General features: G+C 35.1%; 1 protein-coding gene across 8 annotated transcripts in view; it reads left to right on the forward strand.

Annotated features, from left to right (window-relative positions):
* LOC145670290 (bridge-like lipid transfer protein family member 3B) overlaps nucleotides 1-20,663 on the forward strand; it is a 549,193-nt gene that overhangs the window by 324,207 nt on the left and 204,323 nt on the right. For all 8 annotated transcript variants that reach the window (XR_014128253.1, XM_081738747.1, XM_081738745.1 and 5 more), the window contains one exon: nucleotides 5,770-7,124. Coding sequence is in view for 7 of the 8 variants with exons in the window: in XM_081738747.1 (XP_081594873.1) it covers nucleotides 5,770-7,124 (1,355 nt within the window). In the remaining variant the exon portion in view is untranslated. The remainder of the gene's footprint in view (nucleotides 1-5,769; nucleotides 7,125-20,663) is intronic.

Below are 20,663 nucleotides of genomic sequence, written 5' to 3' on the forward strand. Positions count from 1 at the left end.
TGTCGTGTACACATGCGGATTCCAGATCCCCATATCCTAGCAAGTGTCTGTTAACACAGCCAGACAAGTGAAAAGTTGCCTCATCAGGGAAAACAACGTTCAATACGAAATTATGGTCATAATCAATCCTATCCAGAATTTCAGTAGCAAATGCTGCTCTCTGTGGCTTATCGTTTGGCTTAATTTCTTGCAACAATTACAGTTTATACGCGACGCAAACGTAATTTTCTGTACCACATCGTGCACTGTTGACTTTGGAATTGCCTATTGCCTGCTCGCTGCGTGAATTGACTTCCTCGGGCTGCGTGAGAAATACTTTCTTATTGCTTCCATATTTTCTTCTGACAGACGCGATTTACCGCGCTGTGTTGTTTCACTACACTCCCCGTTGATAAAAATTGATCCTTGCACGCCTGGATACTGTTGCGTGGTGGAGGATCCTTATGATAAACACGTCGAAAGTTCCGTTGAACTTGAACAACTTTTGTCTCCGCAAACCACCACACGCATTGCGCCTTTTCGACTGCCGACGTAATTTCTGTTTATCGGCGATACTAGCGCCGTCACCGGTAGTTGTTAGAGTATGAAAATTTGCTGAACAAAACTTTTGAGTTTTCCTTCAATATGATTTTTTTTTTTCAGTATCTCTGACCATATTAAAACCATACACCTTTAAAAACCGTCAGTCCCATTCCGGACACCCTGTATATAGATAGATATAAAAAGTTATATCCATTTATATATATTTCAATTTTGTGGGTGTATTTATACATATGTATATTAATATTTCGAGTTAACATTCCTGTTAGTGGTGATTTTTTTTAACCCATGAATGCGCAGTGAACAAAGTGAACTCTTTAATATTACGTTTACTGTGTCGTTTCTTCCATATGTTTTACATTGATCCAGGATTCTGAATGAAAACGAATCAAGACTGAACTTTTTTTTTTTTTTTTTTTTGTCAGTCATTTTGTTGTCATTTATCTTGTTAGGAGTCATTTTTTAGTGATCTTTATCGTGACCCAGTTTTTTTTAGAACGTTTATCTTATTTCGTGCAATGGATTTAAAGAGTTGCATTTAGTTTCCAGTTTTGCATTTTCTTTCACTTTACGTTACGATAGACTCTTTGTTAACATTTGAACCTTATCCGTGGGAACTGAAGCGATAACGTACTCTCATAGACTTTGCTCATACGTCACGATAATGCTTCGGCCAATGAAAGTGAATGTGCAGACGAAATGATTAAAAATTTGTATGAAACGAGGATTCCGAGCTTTTACGCCTTGGTACTAGACCTGTGGGCGGTGCTTCGTCTGAGAAGCGGAAGAAGGACGCATCATTGCAGAAGATGGCCGATAAATAGCAGGACTTATCATAAGTTTTACTTAATTATTTGTGAAGATCTTTTTTTCTTTTCTTTTCTTATTTTATTTATTTATTTATTTATTTTGATTTAACTTATATACCGTGATGTAAGTATGTAGATGTATGCTTAGAAGAGAGAGAATGTACAGTAATTGAATCATAGTAATTTCTTCAATATCTTCCTCGTTGTTATGTGCATAGCTCGCATATATTAGGTTTTATATTATGCTCTTTACAGTTAACTCAAATTGCTGAAATTATTTCTTTCAATATAACTCTTAATATTCTGGTTTATTGCAGTTGTTTGTGGTGAGATTGGAATAAAACTTTGTTTCGTTTGAATCACATCATAATTTGCATTTTAAGAGTGTTTGTTTGCGGATGGCGAGAGAGAGCATCCCTGTCGAACACCACTTCCAGTTGCATTATCCGCTGTCATTTCCCCTTATTCTAACACTAACTTGTTGGTTCATATATAAGTTTCTTATCAGTCTTCGATCTTTCCATTCCAACCCAACCTCCTTCAGAACTTTTAACATCAATTTTCAATTCACGCGGTCAAAAGTCTTTTCTAGATCAATAAATACCGCATACACCTCTTTTTCTTTTTCTATAAACCTTTCATATACCATCCTTAATGATCGAATTGTATCTTTTGTGCCCTTACCTCTTCTGAACCCGAACTATTCCTCCTCAACGTTTCATTTGTTCTTCTATACACCCATCTGTTGAGAATTTGAAGCAAATTTTTGGTGCATAAGATACGACTAAGTCTTCACATCTCTTTAGGTTCGATTTCTTAGCCATCGGTATCATTAACCCTTTGGGGACTTTATGGTACAATTTTGTACCATACGCGTTTTTCATGGTACATTGCGTTATTTCTCTTCTATTTGAGCTTTTTCGTCCGTTTTTTTTTTTTTTTCAAGTCCAGAGGCATTGTAGAAGACATTACGTATGGTTTCAGACCTTCCTGCGTCCAGACATAGGAGGTGATGACGTCAAAAACTAAAATTTATTTTTTCATTTATTAAGCCTATGTTCAATATTTTTGGCGGGCTTATTTTTGCACGTAGAAGATTGAATATTTGCACAAACATTCAGTCCACCGAGCAGTATTTACCACATTTTTTTTTTTCAGATTTGTGATTTAAAACAGGGGGGGAAATTGGAGGGGCAAAGGTTGAAAAAAGGAATATTTTTACCAAAAAAATTCCGTTTTTCAGGATTTTCCCGCCTCACATACATGATGGGGACACGTGAGTCATACCGTCTGAAAGGCAGTTCCATTCTGAAGAGAATGGCGGTCGAATCATTATCCTAGGGTAATTAGAGATGACTCAGGGAATTTTTAAAAAATATACTTCTATATAGAAAAAAATGGGACATGGTCGGTATATATATTTTTTTTTTTTTGGCGAGCTTACTTTTGCACCTAAAAGATTGAAATTGTTCATAAACATTCAGCCCACCGAGTAGTATTTATCAGATTTTTTTCAGATCTCTGCATTAAAATAGGCGGGGGGTCGAGAGGGGAAAAAAGTTGAAAAAAGGGATTTTTAGACCAAAAAATCCCGTTTTTCAGGATTTTCCCGCCTTACATACATGATGGAGACATGTGAATGGTACCGGCTGAAAGGCAGTTCTATTCTGAAGAGAATGACGGTCGAATTATTATTCTAGGGTAATTAGGGACGTCTCAGTGAATTTTTATCAAAATATACTTCTGTATAGGGTAATATGGGGCATTGTCGGTATATATATATATATATATATATATATATATATATATATATATATATATATATATATATATATTATGGCGGGCTTATTTTTGCACGTAGAAGATTGAAATTGTGCACAAACATTCAGTCCACCGAGTAGTATTTAACAGATTTTTTTTCAGATTTCTGCGTTAAAACAGGGGGGTCCAGAGGGGCTAAAAGTTGAAAAAAGGGAAATTTAGACCCAAAATATCCCTTTTTCTGGGAATTTCCCGCCTTAGATACATGATGGAGACGTGAATGGTACCGCCTGAAGGGCAGTTCTATTATGAAGATAATGATGGGCGAAACATGACCCTAGGGTAATTAGGGATGTCTCAGGAAATTTCTTCCCTGAGATCATAGTGTTTTGTGGTAATTTGGGGCATTGTGGGAATTCTTGATAAAATTTCTCCCGCCTTTAGTATTCAAGATAGAAACTTGAAATTTGGCGCACACATTCAGTATACCAAGTACTATTTATCAGATTTTTTTTTTTTTTTTTAGATGGCTACATTCACACAGGGCCGTTCCAGGGGGGGGGGGGCAAAGTGCGAGAAAAAAAATTTCCCTCCGAAATTTTCACTTTGACATAATTTTTCCCGCTTCTGGTATACGGTATGAGCATGCAGGTGGTACCATTTGAAAGCCAGCTCTATTCTGAAGAGAATGAGGTATGAACCATGATCCTAGGATAAATAGTGACGATGCAGTAGCTGCTTGACTGAAAGTCTAAAAAATAGCCCAAAAAGCCGGAATCCGGAATAGGTTGAGTGGTAAGTTAGCTCAAATATCGTCGACCATTCATTCTTATCATTTTCAACACAGGGTTAAAACTATGTGTGTTGCAGACAAAACTAGTTGATACGAAATTTCATATTTTGAAAATTATAATACTTCAATGAAACTCCATCTAGTACATCAGAATTTTTCGAGCCCCTTTAGAATATTTAGGAAGACAAATCTTGTTTTCAGTGAAAGCTATCCTCTGTTGGAATTTATATCTTCAAGGGATACTCATGAAATAGGACATGATCCATAATAAAAGATAAGAAATTCGTCTTTATAGTTTACTCTAACCTAATTTCTAAAATCGAGTAGAAGTTATGTTGGTCTGGTGTCCGTATTAGTCACATTTGTGTTGAATTTCTGGAAGTTGAGAATTGTGTATACTACTTGTACAGTATTTTTTATTTATTTATTTATTTATTTTATTTTATTTATTTACTAAGGCGAGATAATATATTGTATACCAGTGTTTTTCCTTTCCGCTGTTCTTTTCATTCAATAATGGTCTTCATTTTTTTTATCTAATTACCAGAAAAGATGTAAAATAAGGAATCTGAAGTGGCTGCTTGATCACAGATACTTTGTAAAATGATGCACTGAAGTTGTACGTACTAAAAAGATGTTCGCCTCCAAGGTGAGTCGAACTAATTCGTGGATTCGATAGAACCAATTAAACTGTGTAACATATTGTAAAAGAAAACCATACCTCGATTGGGTTTTTAAGAAAATCGCTCTCGAACATTTTCTGCATTTCTCATTAACTAGACTTTGCAGAGAATTGTGCAACACTGCATAATAATGCAGTACTAGCTGTTTCGAATCACAACACATTCCATTACTTTCCATCTGACGGCTAATAAAATAAATGAACTTAAAATTTATGTAGATTATGTTTTGAAACAAACAGTTGATACATTATCATATTCTCAAATTATCTTATTCAACACAATTTTCGCAGTAATGAGAACCATGTTCTAGTCTGGTTAAAAAACAATAGAAACGAAATTTATCTTTGGACCAAGAAGGTTCTGTGGCAGTATATACAAGTTTCATGCCAAAATTAAATCCGAATTTAATAGGTGATTCGAACGGAATATAGCCGTATGTTCTGTAACTTGGTTTAAGGAAGAAATGCATAGTACCAGAGTACAATGCGTAATGGGGAGAAAACTGGTACAATAAAATCGATAATGCAACGCCATTGAGTAGTTTTCGGTGAACATTACTCGAAATATGTGCTATCTAGTTGAACATTTTCTCCGAAATCCCAGATTTATTTACGCAGTGTACATATTTTTAACTCTTACGTGAGCATCTGTTAATAATAAATCAACATACGGATACCAAACGTGTTTATTTATTTCATTAACCGTTAGTCGGATAGGAATGAAGTCTGCTGTAGTTTCCAGCAGCTAGAAGTGCTTCATTATCCAGTGTTGGGAATTCCTCTTCAAAATCTAATTTTCGAGATGCGCGTAAAATGTTTTGAGAGCGATTTTCTTTGAGTTTTTCTTTTAAACAGTTAAAGAGCTGAATTACCAATTCCACGAATTTGTTCAACTCACTTTCATGGTGACCTCACCTACTTCTCTCGTAAGATTACTGGACTAAGCATCTTCCGCGTAAAATTTTGAAGCCACTATTTATTTTACTATGATCATTGTCACACAACTTTTTCTTACTGCTTTCTTGATTATTTACAATATCATGTCGTATTCTTTTCATTACTTCGCACCTGTTAAGATCCTTTACTTCTAGGTTTTGTGTGTGTAGTATCATATGTATTTGTGTCTTCATTCTGTTCTTTTTTCTCCGAATTCAATAGAATATAATATTTTGTATTCTTTTCAGCCCGAGATAACGTGAGACCATCACCGGAATTTAATACCCGCTCTTTGTCAGAAATAGTGAAGAATTTACATCGAGAGCTTTTGTGGGTAGAAGCCAAGGATGTTTGGTTTATTCATCTAGATCCAGTGTGGGCGGATTTCTTTGGTGTTAGTGCAACATACAATAAACCTGTCCCTTTTCTAGATGCTTTTCCATTAACGCTGTGGGTACATCTAAAATTCCTTACGGATGTTCCATTCAAACAAACTGCAGAATTTACCAAATGTGTTGGGTATAACTCAAAAATGGGCGAAATGGAATCTGGTGAACAGTCTTCCAAAGTTAATGAAGAGAAGGAATCCGGAAGAACGGGTAAGTCACACCAAAGAACATTAATAGACTCGTCTAGGACAGAGTCTGATCACGTGAATGAAAGATGCAGTGAGAATGATGATAAAGTGGATCCGAAAACAGCTGATATTCATGCTCTAGCGTACATATCCAGTCTAGTCAGTATTCAGCTAAATCATTATCAATATTTATTTCTCTTACGTTTGCTGGAAGACGTAACTGAAGTTACGACTTTCTTAAATATTGACTCAAACAGAATTCTGAAAGAAGACAAAAGTACTAAAATATGCATGGGCGCCTCAATTCCTCAATTAGATATCAGTTTTATAATGCCGTCACAGACACCGGGTAAAGAGTCGTCAGGGGGTGATGTAGAATCAGTAATACCTGATACATCGAGCCTAACTGATGTACACGAAATTGAACAATACGATCACGATGGAGGAGGATGGACCTCCCCTACTAGTGGTTCAAAGGACTTCACAGCAACAGAGAAGCAGAAGAAAAGTGGATCTCCTTCGTTCGATAGTTTAATAGATCCATTTTCTCCCCATGTACTTGAATATTCCAAGACACACAACATTTCTGATGCTCTAGTTACACAGAATACAAAACCGTCGGCAAACGGACAACCTACATTAAAAAATTTAGGAATAGACTCATCTAAATCGAGTACTTCATTTAATCAATCAACTGCATTTCCCAATATGAACCTTCCAAATAATATAAATGTAGGATTCAGTAGTATGAAAAGAGGCTTCTCAAACCTTATGACGTCTTTAGATTCTGCGTTGAAACCTAGTCCAGACGACGCAAGTGATTCTTTATCTGTTAAAAGTGATGCAAGTTCAGACAGTGAGAACTATGTTATGGTTAACATGGATGCTGAAAAAAGTGCGTGTGTGGATGCTATGTTCCATGTGAATAGTTCAAAACAAAACTTAGCTATAGAAGTAGCTAGTGAAGTTATAGAAGAATCCCCTAGTGAACAGAGTTTATCAAGTCCTTGTCGAAGAAAAGATCTGGTAAGCCTTCTACAGTTTTTATGATTTTTTCCTCTTATTGTTAAAGACATCATCATACCACATCATGTTTGAGTTAAAAAATCTTAGTTCTATGTTGCTGAAATATGCTGTTATGTAAATGGTACATTTTTCCAAGTTGCGTTAGCTTGAATTCTAAATTTCTGAACTGGATTTACTTTTATAATCTAACTTAACCTTGTATGCGTTATGTAAGGCATGTATGTTATCCTCCTTAACTTCGATGTTAACATAGTAATCAACTTTATGAATTTGATACTGTTGTGCAAAACACAGAGACCTACAAAATTATGTAATTTGAGATATGTATCATAGAGGGCTTAAATTGTAGAAAAGAGTGATAATCATTCGGACGACAGGATGGGAAATATTGATTTGCCAAAAAAATAAAAAAAATCCAACAACATTAAAATATTAAAGCTTCTAGTTACCTTAAAGCTTGTTCTTTGACGAAAGGAAGTAACGTTTTATTTATTTATTTATGAAAGACAATATGGTATACTTTGCAAATTAATTCAAATATTTTCCATTTGAATAATGTAAAAGGAAGGCATTTTGCGTGTTTGCAAGGGAACCGTCACAAGTGTAACGTAGTCAGCATTGCAGGAGGACGGTTTGGAGATTTTTCTAAAATAATAATAGTTCTTAAGAAGTTCTGTATATATGTTAGAGATGTAGTTAGTGTTCGGGCGGTTCTTCTCAATTAAAGTTTGTCAAATTCGGAGAATATCTTAACAAAAATTCAAGACCAATATTTTACACTTGGGATAGTTGTCTTGCAAGGAAGTGTAGTAAATAAGATCGGTAAGTTATAATATAGAATAAAAAGAATTAGTGAGTGCAAGCTAATAAAGGAACAGAAATTGAGTAATGAAAGGATCTGTTTCGTAAGGCGAACGTAGTTAAATGAACACCTGTTCAGATCAAGGGACGTAAGTATGAGCACTTGAAAATCAAAAATAAAATCTGTGTACTTAATCTTTGCGTATGTGTTTATAACACCTCTATGCTTTTGAGGCTAAGGAAGACGGATTATTATTCATGGGGAATAAACGATGATGGGAGATAACTTGAGTAAGATAAATTTGGAATTTAATGTTCCTTTTTAGTACGAACCTACATGTAACAATTACCTTTATCTGATACTAGCCTAGCTTTTCAGTATATCGCCATAAGTATTGGATCGTGTAACAGCTTTTTCACACCAGCCACCGTGAATGAGGTTTTACTGGGTTTTCCTATTCACATCAGGCAGATGCCGGGGTGGTACCTAACTTATAGGTCCCAGACCTCTTCCTTCCTTCCTCAATCTTTTCTTCCTTCCCTTTCCCCGGATTGTGTGCTCGCCGAAGGACGTCATCTCTCAAATCGTGAAGGGCTAAATGGCCTTAGATACCGAAAGCCCAGAAATCCAAATTCTAAATCCCCTGCAGCTTAACATGGGATCCGAACCATAGTAGCCCTTACCTGGAATTAAACTTGGTTTCCCTTTGCGAAAGCGCGTACGCTAACCATATAGACACCGAGGAGTTCGGTGATGGTGACGAATTGGAGGAGGAAAAAGTTAGATCAGGAAAAAAGTTCAGTGACCATGTTGTTAAGCAAACAACTACAGACTAAGATTCTTAATTTAAAGGCTTAAATGACGGAGTGAAAAGAAGGAGAAAATGAAATGGAATTTCTAGTTTTATGTCTCATTTTATGTTCTTTAGATTAAAGGAGATGGATGATTAATGAAAGTGAATGATAATGAAATATGTGGTGAAATGAAATACACGATAAATCGAGAGAACTCGGAGAAAACGCACGAACACGGTGTTGTCCATCACGAACTCATTTGACCTGGGATGGAACCAGTTATCTGTAGTACCAGAGGTGAATTCTCTCTCTCTGAACCATTGTCCCCCCTGTAAAAGGATAAAGAAAAGCACGGAGAAATGGGTTGCCTGCATATGTATTACTACACCAAATTATTTCAAATCGTTACAGTGATGAGACCTACAAACCGTTGTGACAACCCAACTCACCAGAAAGACTATTTACCAAGAATTTTTACAACAGTGGTCTATTCACAACTTCTAGGTTACTAGAAACCAAGACTATTAAGACTAATTGTACAGAACGATATGTTTACCAAGAATTTTTACATTTCTTAAGTTAACACTTCTATCACAGTAATGCATTTTTCTGTACAACAAAGCAAATATAGTTTTTAAAGGAAGGGAAGCAACATTTCTTCCTTCAGAAGTACATTGGTGATGAAAACAATTACCTATTTATAAAAAAAAATATTTTATCAAGATACTGATAGTGTGAATTGAACAAAAAAATTGGAATGGCCATCGTATACGCATAAGCTATTCTATGGATCTCCAGCCTTAGTAGTTGGTGTACCATATCTCCCCTTAGCCACTGCCGCAGAATCCTACCATCAATACTGTAGAATTGCGAATATGCGTCGATTCAAACTGCGAACAACGCGATCATGTAAGATGTTGCATGGAGAGCTAGAACATGACTACCAAAATCTATTATTCAAATCTCAGATTCAGTAAAATCTTACCTCTATTCTCTACAGATTTTTTTTTTTTTTTTTTTAATTTTGTTTATCACCTGATGGAACAATTTAAAAGGAAAGGGAAGAAACAATTCCAACACGATTCAAAATCGTTTACTGAAAGAAAGAGATGAAATTAAATACTCCAGGTTTACGTCTCACTGATACGTCATATATTCTAAAGAAGACGGCAATGTTCAGAATGAACGAAGTAGTGGAAGGAAGAAGGTAGGTAGAAACGAGAGAACTGCGAGAAAATCCTCGCACGCAGTGTTGGCCGACCAGAAAACTCACTTGGAGCGAGCTGGAATCGAACAACTGATCTCAAGCACCAGAATTGAACTCTTTATTATTGAGCCATCGTGGATTTTATTGTTTACAGAAGATCTTCAATTTCACATCGTAATCACGATATCGTACTGCTCCAAAAATGCTTATCTTCATCGAACAAATGTCAGAACCTATATGTAAACATTACTGTCTTTTATACTAGTTTGACGTTTCACAGGGATTACTCACAGAAATTCGGCCAGTCCAGTGGCTAGGATCCTTCTCATACTTTAACACTTTTAAAAGTACTCAATGTCTATCCGTTCCCGAAATGCATCCGCATCAACAATTACATACATTCATACAAATTGATTTCTCACTTACATGTCACTTAAGACACTATCAACAGCAACACGATATTTGATCTTAAAACTATTCTTGAACGCATTTCTCTGAAGTGTTCTGTTCCCACAGAAAAATATAGGAGGAGCGTAGATTGGCAGTTTTCGTGCAAACTATACTCTTTGTCTCCCCATAGCACTTGAATAGATATTTGCAGCTTTCGTTTCTGTCTTTTTCTCTTTTTGTAACTGATTGTTGTTAGTTTATTATGCTATTACCGATTCTCGCTTTTGATTTTTTTCCATTGTCTTCTTGCTCCTTTTAATTTCATTCCCTTTTAGGAAATTTTACTTCCAGAATATAAAGATTCATAGACTGATCTGAGGGGTAATCAGTTGAAGTTTGTAATCGCGGAAGATGAGGCATAGATGTGTCTGACCGATGGTTAAAAGTTCGAGTTATTACATACAGAGAAGTGTCGATAAGAAGGACGAAGCGGCTTCATTTTTCAGTTCAGCGAAACATATCCACGCGGATATGTTTCGTGGTTTTGGCTACATTTTATTACGGAACACAATTAAAGCTACTTTGCATTGCCAGCATTGTGCAAATCAATGGTGAATATTTACTGAAACGAGTTTTGATGAATATTTAATATTAAAAAGGAAATCTCCACATTACATGGATCGGAAACCAACTTCGTAGAACTTCCTTAGGACAAGACGCTTAATCGCAAGCTAAATCTAGGGCCGGGAATTGTACTATTCCCTTTACCGACAGTTAAGAGTCCTGATCTTAGTCAAAGGGCTACCGTGCCTTGTACTTCTGAACCACAATCTTTCTTGCAAGGAATGTAGTCCTCCTCTGGAAAACGTCCTAACAGGCGTGGAATAAAATACTCCTGTACATCTATAAAGATGTATCTTCGAGTGGGAAGTACACTGTTCATCAATCGTCAAAAGTGCTGGTCTTCATATAGAGCACAGCCGGTGGTAAATGGCAGATTCTCATAGTGAGTGAGCTCTTCAAAAGTGTTTATATGGAACCATATCGGTTTCAATATATAACAACTATTCTTTGGGTAATTTTTTTTTATATTAGTTTTTAAGATTTTTAAATATTCAGTCTTCGTTTACTGTTCATCTCGTACTATATAAAAGTTTTTTTTTCGCTTCGCAGCAAGTAAACCTCTCCCTCAATATTCAAGCCAACCACCGCTGCTTAAATTGTTAACTTCTTCTTCTAAACCACCATGTACCTCTGAACACTATGAGGTGACCCGAACCCGAATTTTGATGTCAGTCAAACTTCTTACACATCTGTATACTTTTTGCTTCTATTTTTCGAGAAACATCAGCGAAAGAAAATACGATTTTGTTGCTGTTTTTTTTTTTTTTTCTGTGACCATGTTTTTAAAAATTTGTTTGGGTTAGTACATTATCTATCTATCTATCTATCTATATGAATGGTGTATATTCCAAACTATTTTGTGTTGGCATTTGCTTTTCTTGCACAAGAAAATATCCATTTATAGACGTTAAAATTGAAGAGTATCTCATTTTTGTCAAAAAGTGACATTGGCCTTTTTGGACCCAAGCTACATATATATATATATATATATATATATATATATATTAAAATGGTACAAAAGCTATAAAAACGGCTTAATTCCAACCTCTAACTTTGGATTTCAAACCTTTGACTTACGATTATTTGTGATTTCACGTTTAACAAAGACAATATTTTAAAGTATGTGTACTTTAAATAAATTATTATTTAAATACATCTTTTTTTATATAAAGTTTATGTTTTAAAGCTATTGTTCAAAGCCTTTGTATTTTAATAAGCCTTCTCCAAAATCAATGCAAATGAATTGTGCTGCCATCTTTGGAGTTCTTTTAAACTATATGTTTGTGGACGTTTATATGTTTGTGGCCAATCCTTTACAATGATATCTCGGAAACTACAGGCTTCAGAAAGATGACGTTTTCACTGATCGATTGCAAATTTTGCATAGATTGTCCATTTCTAATTGAATATTTAAAAACCATGGCCATTATTTCTTTATTACATTTTTACGGGTACACTGGAAGTGTTGAAATTAAAATAAAAAAATAAAAAAAAACCTAAAACATTATATCCTACGCATTATACATTCCAACACCACATTTTTGTATGTACGGGTTGAATATGTCCCAGGCGTTTGTTTCCTGGCTAAATAATATTGAAAAAGGAAGGATAACCATTTCTCCAGTCTAAGATGAATCTTTATTTTTGGAGTGTTTTGCCCAATGAACACCACATATAAGTGACATTATAATTAATTATGTATGTAACGTATTTGCTTATTACATACTGCATGTAAGAAGAAAGAAAACACTGGTCATACATGACTTAGAAACTCCAACAGGAAGTAGACTTAAATTTTGCAAACGGTGAAAGATATTGAGAAAAAATAATCGAAAAAAACCCTTTGTGATACTCTTTGGCGATTTTTTAAAATTATCATTATTTATCAAGACGTCTTTCACTTGTGTCTGCAAAGGGACATGTACAGATGTGAAGAATAACAAGGAGATTCATGCTTATATGTGAGTGATGGGCTGTGTGGAGAGCGCAGGTTCAGCTAGTATATATTAATGAACTATAACAACAAAGTGTGAGAGGTAATTCTTTACATCAGAATGAAGAGAAAAGTTCATATTGATTTCTGGGGAAAAGGGTATAGTTTCAAAACTAAGGCCATCCCAAAGCGTAGAGAAATTACATTGCAACATTCGTTACTTCTAACACACGAAAACCCGTGGAGTGGCGGTCCGTATCAGCGTAAAGGAAGTCACACATACTCCACCAAAACTAAATATTTCAACGAAGTGCAATATGTGTGAAGGAATTCGCTACAGGGCACGATTTCCAGAGATGCTTCAAACAGAATTCTCAAGTGTTTTGATTTAAGGGTGGATCCGAAGTGTATACGGAATGTGTCGACAGGAAGTCGGAAGTGTTGAGAGACCGCCAGCACGATGATACCTTGTGTTCAGAACAACGCGTGCTGTGATATATTGTTTCACAGCATATTACACGTTTCTTACACGTATAAGCGTTATGCTATTGTAGAAGTATGTGTGGGTAAGTAAAAGTGTAAATTAGTCCAACAAGGAAAGGAAGACTACTAATGACTAGAGATTGGAGGACGTGGCTCACAGAAAATCACTGGGGGATATTTATAAAATTGCCGACCGGTCATATGACTTAATCCTTCATATTATTCTTTCATTCCTTTTCATTCTTTATTCAATACTGTGGCAAGGTGATGATGTGGAGAGCTTTTAGTTTCTCTTAAATATTTTTGTCAAGTTGCAAATAGATTGTTAACAAGATAAAGGAACATCTGAGGAAATTTTAACATTAAAATTAATTATGTTTCATATAAATATAACTATAGTTACTAAACTGTATAACTCAGTCTCACCTTGGATCCCTAACTGCAACTCCTGTTTAGAACATCATTCTACATAATATTTAATTTCTCTCTGGGATAATATTCAAGTGCAGGTATGCAGTTTTCAAACCGGAATCTATTATTTTATTAGTTTATCACCCCAAAACCCTTTAAATAGGAAACTTGGCCCAGAGTATTCTGTTCGAGACTTCTGAGTTTTTATTGCAAACAACTCTTACCTTCACCTCTTATTATTCACCTCCGAACACTATTAGTTCCTTAAACCTGTTAGAGGGCAAAATTGTAGAATACATATCATTTACTCTTTGTGGCACTTAGAGCACTAAAAGGTGTCAGTTATGTTTGGAAACTTCTGCGTAACATTATTCACACTTTATCACTTAACCCTTTTATTGTTATATTTAGCCCGTCTTACCTTAGTTGTTTTGAACTTTTACACTCTTGTTTCTTTGTTTTGTTCTGTATTCTGTTTTCTAATATTTGCACTAGTTAAAATTTCTGTTCTTTGCAAAACACTGGAAACCGCTTACGCCGTTGCTCTCTGTTTCCCTTCCAAAGAAGTCATCCTATCTGGAAGAAAACATTCTCATTTAGAATAACCTAACCGGCAGGCAGCAGAAGAGGATACGCAGAAAGAGGCCTGAGATTCTTCCTCTTTCTTTCCTTTTTGTCATCGCCATTAGGAAAATTGGAAAGCTTCTGCAATTCTTTTCCTTCAGCTTGTCTTTCCTAGTTCATGTTGATCTTGGTGAGAAAAGGAGTGACAAATACGGGACAAATGACGGTTAGAAATTTCATAGTCGTGGGTTCGAGGAGCAGCCTTTGGGCTTTTCTTTTCTCTTTCCCTTATCTCTAAGATCTTTACTCGGCCTCTATGTTTGTTCCTACTGATAGGTGTCCCATTTGTTCTAATTCACCGAGGATTCACCTTTTTGAAAAAGAGTGTCTTTTTTCACAGTTTTATTTTCTTCCGTCCAACAGATACACATGGGTTATGGTTTTACTCCCTGCCGATATTATATTCCTGCCCCCTTCCAATTGTTCCTTGACTATGGACATAAATAACCATACAGTAATGTTCCTATTATTCCATTTAATTCTTTTAACACAACTCTCGTATCGTAATGCATTTTAAACTCTTTCACTACATATTTATCAAATCTTTTGTGGTTTTGTTTCTCGTTATTTGATTATAATTAAGAACGATTTTTGAGAAATCGTGTCAAACATCTTTTTAATGTTTTCTTCATTAAACTTACGTGAATTTTCATAGTTGAGAGTAAATCCTTTAACAATTTTGTTTTTATCAGTTCTCTAAGAATAAGTCTTAGGACCAGTGGAGTAAAACTTACAAATACAACGTAACAAAAAAAAAAAAAAAAAGTTATTCTTGTTCTAGAACGGTGATAAACGAAGAGCAATATAGTAGACGGTAGGTACTTTTAGGTTTCAAGGTAGTCTCTATCATCTAACACCTTTCGCAAACGCTCCTGTAGCTGCACCATACCCTGGGATAAAACTCAGCACTCATGGATGGATGCATAAAAGTCCGTGAGTGCGTTCTGCAGGTCTCTCTTTTTTACGAAGGATCTCCCATGGAAGTAGTTGTCGAAGGAATAAAAATGGAGTAATCTTTTGGCAGAAGGTCCGGTGTATATGGTGTATGGCACAATGTCTCCCAGCCAGGTTGCTGAGGGTCTCGTGGTCCCTCTGTCACATTGGCTTGGCATTATCGTACAGGAATAGCAGACCCTTGCGATTTACTAATACCGGCTTCTTCTGCCGCAATGTACGGTGCACACTTTGCAACTGCTGAGAGTGCAAGCCAGCATTGATGGTCTAACCAAGTGGAAGGAGTTCGTAATGCCCACTTGGCTATTTCATCAATAACAACGAATGTATCTGTTAATTTTCTAACATTATCCATCCATACATATTTTTTTAGGGACTTCTATGAATTTTTATACCGTTTTTATTTTCTTTGTGATGAAGTTTCTTTTCGTTTCCTTTTTATTTAATCTCAGATTGGTTTAATGTACTTGCCGTATTTAAGTCCAAAACTCGATTTATGTCTTTTAATTGGATCATCATTTTGGTTCATATAGTGGTTGTGAGTAATATTTCCGTATAGTTTTGTTCATCTTCTGTGGGAATTTCAAACTCATTCTCTTGCACCATTTGGTTGTTAATAACAATATTAAACCATTTCTTGCAATATATGCTTCATTATCAACACGTATAATATTACCATCTATTCGTACTTTATCCCCAATTTTATAATAATGAACTTTTCCTTGAACACTTTGCGGGCACGGTGGCTCAGTGGTAGAGCGTTTATCTCTGGAGTGTAGGGTTCTGGTTCGATCTCCGGCCAAGTAAGTTTTTGGTAGACAACATCGTGCTCATGGATTTTCGCGGGACACTCCCATTTCCTACCACATTCTCGTTCCTACAATCTTCCAGTATAATTAATTTGCCTTAATCATCGTCTCTCTCAGACTAAAAGATAAACGTGGGACGTTAAACTGAAAGATTTTATTTCATTCTCCTTGAATCTCTTGTAAACCAAATGTATAATTACGTTTTTGCTTTCGTTGGAATAACTCAGCTACCTTGCTAGAAATTATGGTTATTATTTTAAATTTCCTATTTCCTGTGAGATTGAAGATACTCCGTTTACTTAAGTGAACGTTGTTTTCTTTTCACATGGAGGTTTTTCATCTTTAAAAACTTTTGTTGTGATGATGTTTCTGATGGTATTTTAGGGTAATACATGTTTAGCTTAACAATTGGAACGAGTTAGGTTATTAGATTTTTGTTTTGTTCAGTTACTTTAATCTCATTTCCTAAATCGTGAATAGCATCAGTTAACTGATTGCTGTCCTTTTTTCTTCCACGTTTTGAAACCTGTAACAAGATACTGTTTTAACTTAATATTCGTCTCAATTTCATATCCATTTATTATGTAGAAAATTTTCGAACGTTAAATATTGAGTGTTGTGTGTTCAACGTTAAACGTTTGTGTTTGCACATTAAACGTTGACGTTTAGGTGTTTAGGCGTTTAAGCGTTTAAAAATTTTCTGTAAATTACCATAAAAATTTAAATTATATGTTAAATGTCTTGTTTTTATACTTTTCAGTGCTCGGATTTCTTGTCATATCAATTACTAAAAACATAATCATTTTTCCAGCAAGTAGAGCATATCTCTCTCAATTTATCATAATGCATATCTCCCTCATAGACTCATTATATATATGGTTAAGATTAGTATCACGTTGATGATATATACATAAGAAATTAACATTATCTCTTTATAATTCTTTTCGAACTTTTTAAATATGTTTGTATAGATAAAAAAAGTCTAAATATTCTTCTAAAATAAAGCTAATATTGCACTGATTTTCTAATATAAAATCATCAAAGACAGCAATAGACTAACCTTTACATTTGTAGCTGGTACAAAAATCATTATTGGATGGAAGTTTTGTTTTCCTCTTTAAATTTTAAGTCTCCTTCTTTAAATTGTTGTTGTAGTTGTTATTTAGGTTAATTCATGCTTTTGGAATATATTTAAAAGTACCTATTAGCTAGCCAACCTGGCTGCATTAAAAAATTAAATAAGGGTCAATCCATACGAAGTGGTCCAGAGGTGGTTGCTCGACCATCTCCGAAAATTATAAAACTTTGAGTGTGATGAACCTTTGTATGAGGTGGTCAATAACACTATTCACGTTGACGTATGTACAAGTGTTCCTGAATGACGGCCATTGTTGTTGTCGGTGGAGTGATTTTTATTTACAAGCGTTTACGAAAACTACAGTTGCTCAGGACATACGTATCACCCGAACTCCAAGGAAAAATGAATGTTTAGAGGAGAGACTGAGGTACACGGGAAACACACACTCTTGCTTCTAAATAAATATACAAGAATGCAAACTAATGCATAAAATTACCAGAAAAGGTAAACAAAATTACTCTTTTAAAGAGGCTGTATTTTGGAATGGCATTAACTGAGGAGTTCATAAGTTTTGTGATGTATACCATTCCATATAAAGAGTGTGCAGAAATATCCAGAGCTATGATACTACTGGTATCGTAGATTTATGTGGGTCCGAAAGTTGAAGTTTGTGATTTTGATGCCATATTTGGGGCGTAATATCTCAGGAAGGCAAAGTGCTAAAAACTGCTGCTTATGCCACAAAGTAATTCTGTATGTGAATAAACTATTGCAAAAAAATCATGCCTGATATTACATGGAGAAAAAAGTGAGGACATGTTAAAAACATAAAAAGCACGCGCGTCACGATGGTCGTAGCCCGGAAAAATTAAATATTTGGATATGTTTCATGCTAGATCTCAAAAACTACGCATGGTTCAGCAATTAAGCCCGCTTTAAAAGCAGTAACAGGCCCGCTCTTTGGTGAACTACACAATTTAACTCAAGACAATTTGGTATTCCTGAATTTGTTATTGTAAATTTTCAGACTGATAGATGCTAGTAAATTTAATCATTTTAAAGTAAAGTAAAGTAAAAAAAAAAAAACTTTTATTTGAAAAATTGTCGGAATGAGATGTTTCCTAAAGAAAATGAGAAATTTAAATGCTGCTAATAACGATTAGTTTCATATATATGAAGATCAGCACCTAGAAGACAAGCATTCTGAATTGTTAGAGGACGTATGCCTGGTGCAGCCTCATGAAATCTTCTAAAGATTTCATCGAATGTGGTTTCATCTGTTCCAAAACAACCCACCTCGCATTTAGAAAAGCTAAGATGCAAGCCAAGAACTGATGCCTTCTTATTTCTATTAAGGATGAAAGAACCACCTCGGATTAACCACCAATTGTTCCATCATCTAAGTACCGAATGTTTAATTCGGTATTCAATGATTTAACTAAAGAGTGTACAGTTATAGCGAAAAGTGCTGGGCCCAGAGGATCACCTTGTTGTACACCTCTCTGAGAAGAAATAGTGTTTCCGAGAAATAGTGTTTGAAAAACAGGTCACTTGGTTGAGCATAACATTGATAAACGTACGGATAAATTGAAGGAAAATCATTCATCACTGCAACAAGCATAGTATCTCGGCGAAGCTTATTAAATGCGTTACGAAAATCCAACTTTACAACCGCCTTAGTAGCATTGTGAGTAGAAGAGAAATAAACTCGGGTTGCATGAACAGCTGCCTCGGCTCCATTAGGAACACAACACCAAGCTGATGAGAGGATAAAAAGTTCTTAACTGGCTCACGTATTCTAAAGGAAATTATTTTTGACGATATTCTGCGCCAAACATTTCTAACTACTATGGGCCAAATGCCATCATCCTTTTTTTCAGAGCTGTAAGTTTGGCACCGAAAAACAGCGGGCGAACTTCCATTGGTACTTTTCCAGAAATGATAAAATTAAGTAGATCACAATAGGACTTTAGGAATTTTCCTTCGATTCCAGTATTTGACAAGAAAGAATTGAAGGACGAAACCCATATCTAGACCTCCCGTGCTGCCTGACAGAAAGGAGTTAATTGCTTTTTGAACCTCCATTGTCGATACTCCTTGAAAAGTCTGTTGATCATCAGGAAGATCAGGCGCAATGAAATTAGCAGGTTGGACAGGATGTTTCTCCAACAAGGTCTCCAATACAGAGATACCCGGAGCCGCAACCGTATCATCAGAAAGTAAAGACATACTGCTCCACGTATGTCCCCATCGGCAAGTTTATTCTCTACAACCTTCAAACTAGAAAATTTGTGGTTTAATCGAGATGTGTTCATCTTTGTTAAAGGCCAGGTTAAAGCATCATGGCCAATATTACACCAGAAGCGAACACGCTGCTTCACCCAAGAAGTCAGATTCTAAACTTTTCTGATTGTCTGGGAGCACTTAAGGCAACAAATGGAAATAGACATAGGTTGATCCAGTCTTTTGTATCTTTTGAAATTGTTATATGATTTAACACGTCTACGAGTGCATCAGCCATTGTTAATCGAGCATCTCTTGGAACACGTCTTAAAATATGTGTCGAGGACCTTAGTGACAGTAATATGAAGATTATATTTTATTTAAGAGAGTAATGCGTAGAAACACAGAAATGTATTATGATCCAGATAAATTCATGAAGAATGGGCTGATATTATGAGAAAGAGCTTATCTAGAAATGAAAGAACAAAACACAATTTTTTGCAGATTTTACAGAAGCTGTAGCTGATAATGCAATTTTGCGATTTAAGTTGGTCAGTGGGACTTAGAATGGACAAATGATTGAAGAATTTTAATTGAGTTATAATGTATTTGTTATGTATATACTTTCATGTGTACAATATAGAAAATTGCAGAGAAAGATTTTCTGTATAGTAAATAACGAAACATTGATTTTTAAATAAAATTGGAAGTATTCAACAAAACCCAGTTATTGGTTTGAAAGAACTAGAAAACAAAGAATATAAAATTGAGAAGATGAAAAGGTTAAAAACAAAGTTTGGAAAAAGTATCATAGTCGAATACGGTGAATTTAAATTATTTGTTCCTTCTCGATTTACAAATCAGATATCAGTTAAAATGATAAATGAGATAATTATAAACGTATCATGTGTTAAATATACTGGTTTAAAAGATGATTATCCAACTCTAGAATTTTGAATTAGCAAAAATGAATAATTTTCCTAAAAATTTTCTATATAATAAATAATAATATCACAATTAAGCAAGAAAATCGATGGTAAAGTCGTTTTAATATTAATATGGAAATTAAAAAAAAAATATTAATTTACAAAATCCAGAGAAAGGCAAACCATATGGGATAACCTTAGAAAATTGATCCAGAGGAAATATACTGTAAAGAGAGTATTTGTGTATATAGATGAAATTATAAAAAACAAATATTATAACA

The sequence above is a fragment of the Thermobia domestica genome, chromosome 14 (genome assembly GCF_964235325.1).
Source record: "Thermobia domestica chromosome 14, izTheDome1.hap1.1, whole genome shotgun sequence".
NCBI lineage: Eukaryota > Metazoa > Arthropoda > Insecta > Zygentoma > Lepismatidae > Thermobia > Thermobia domestica.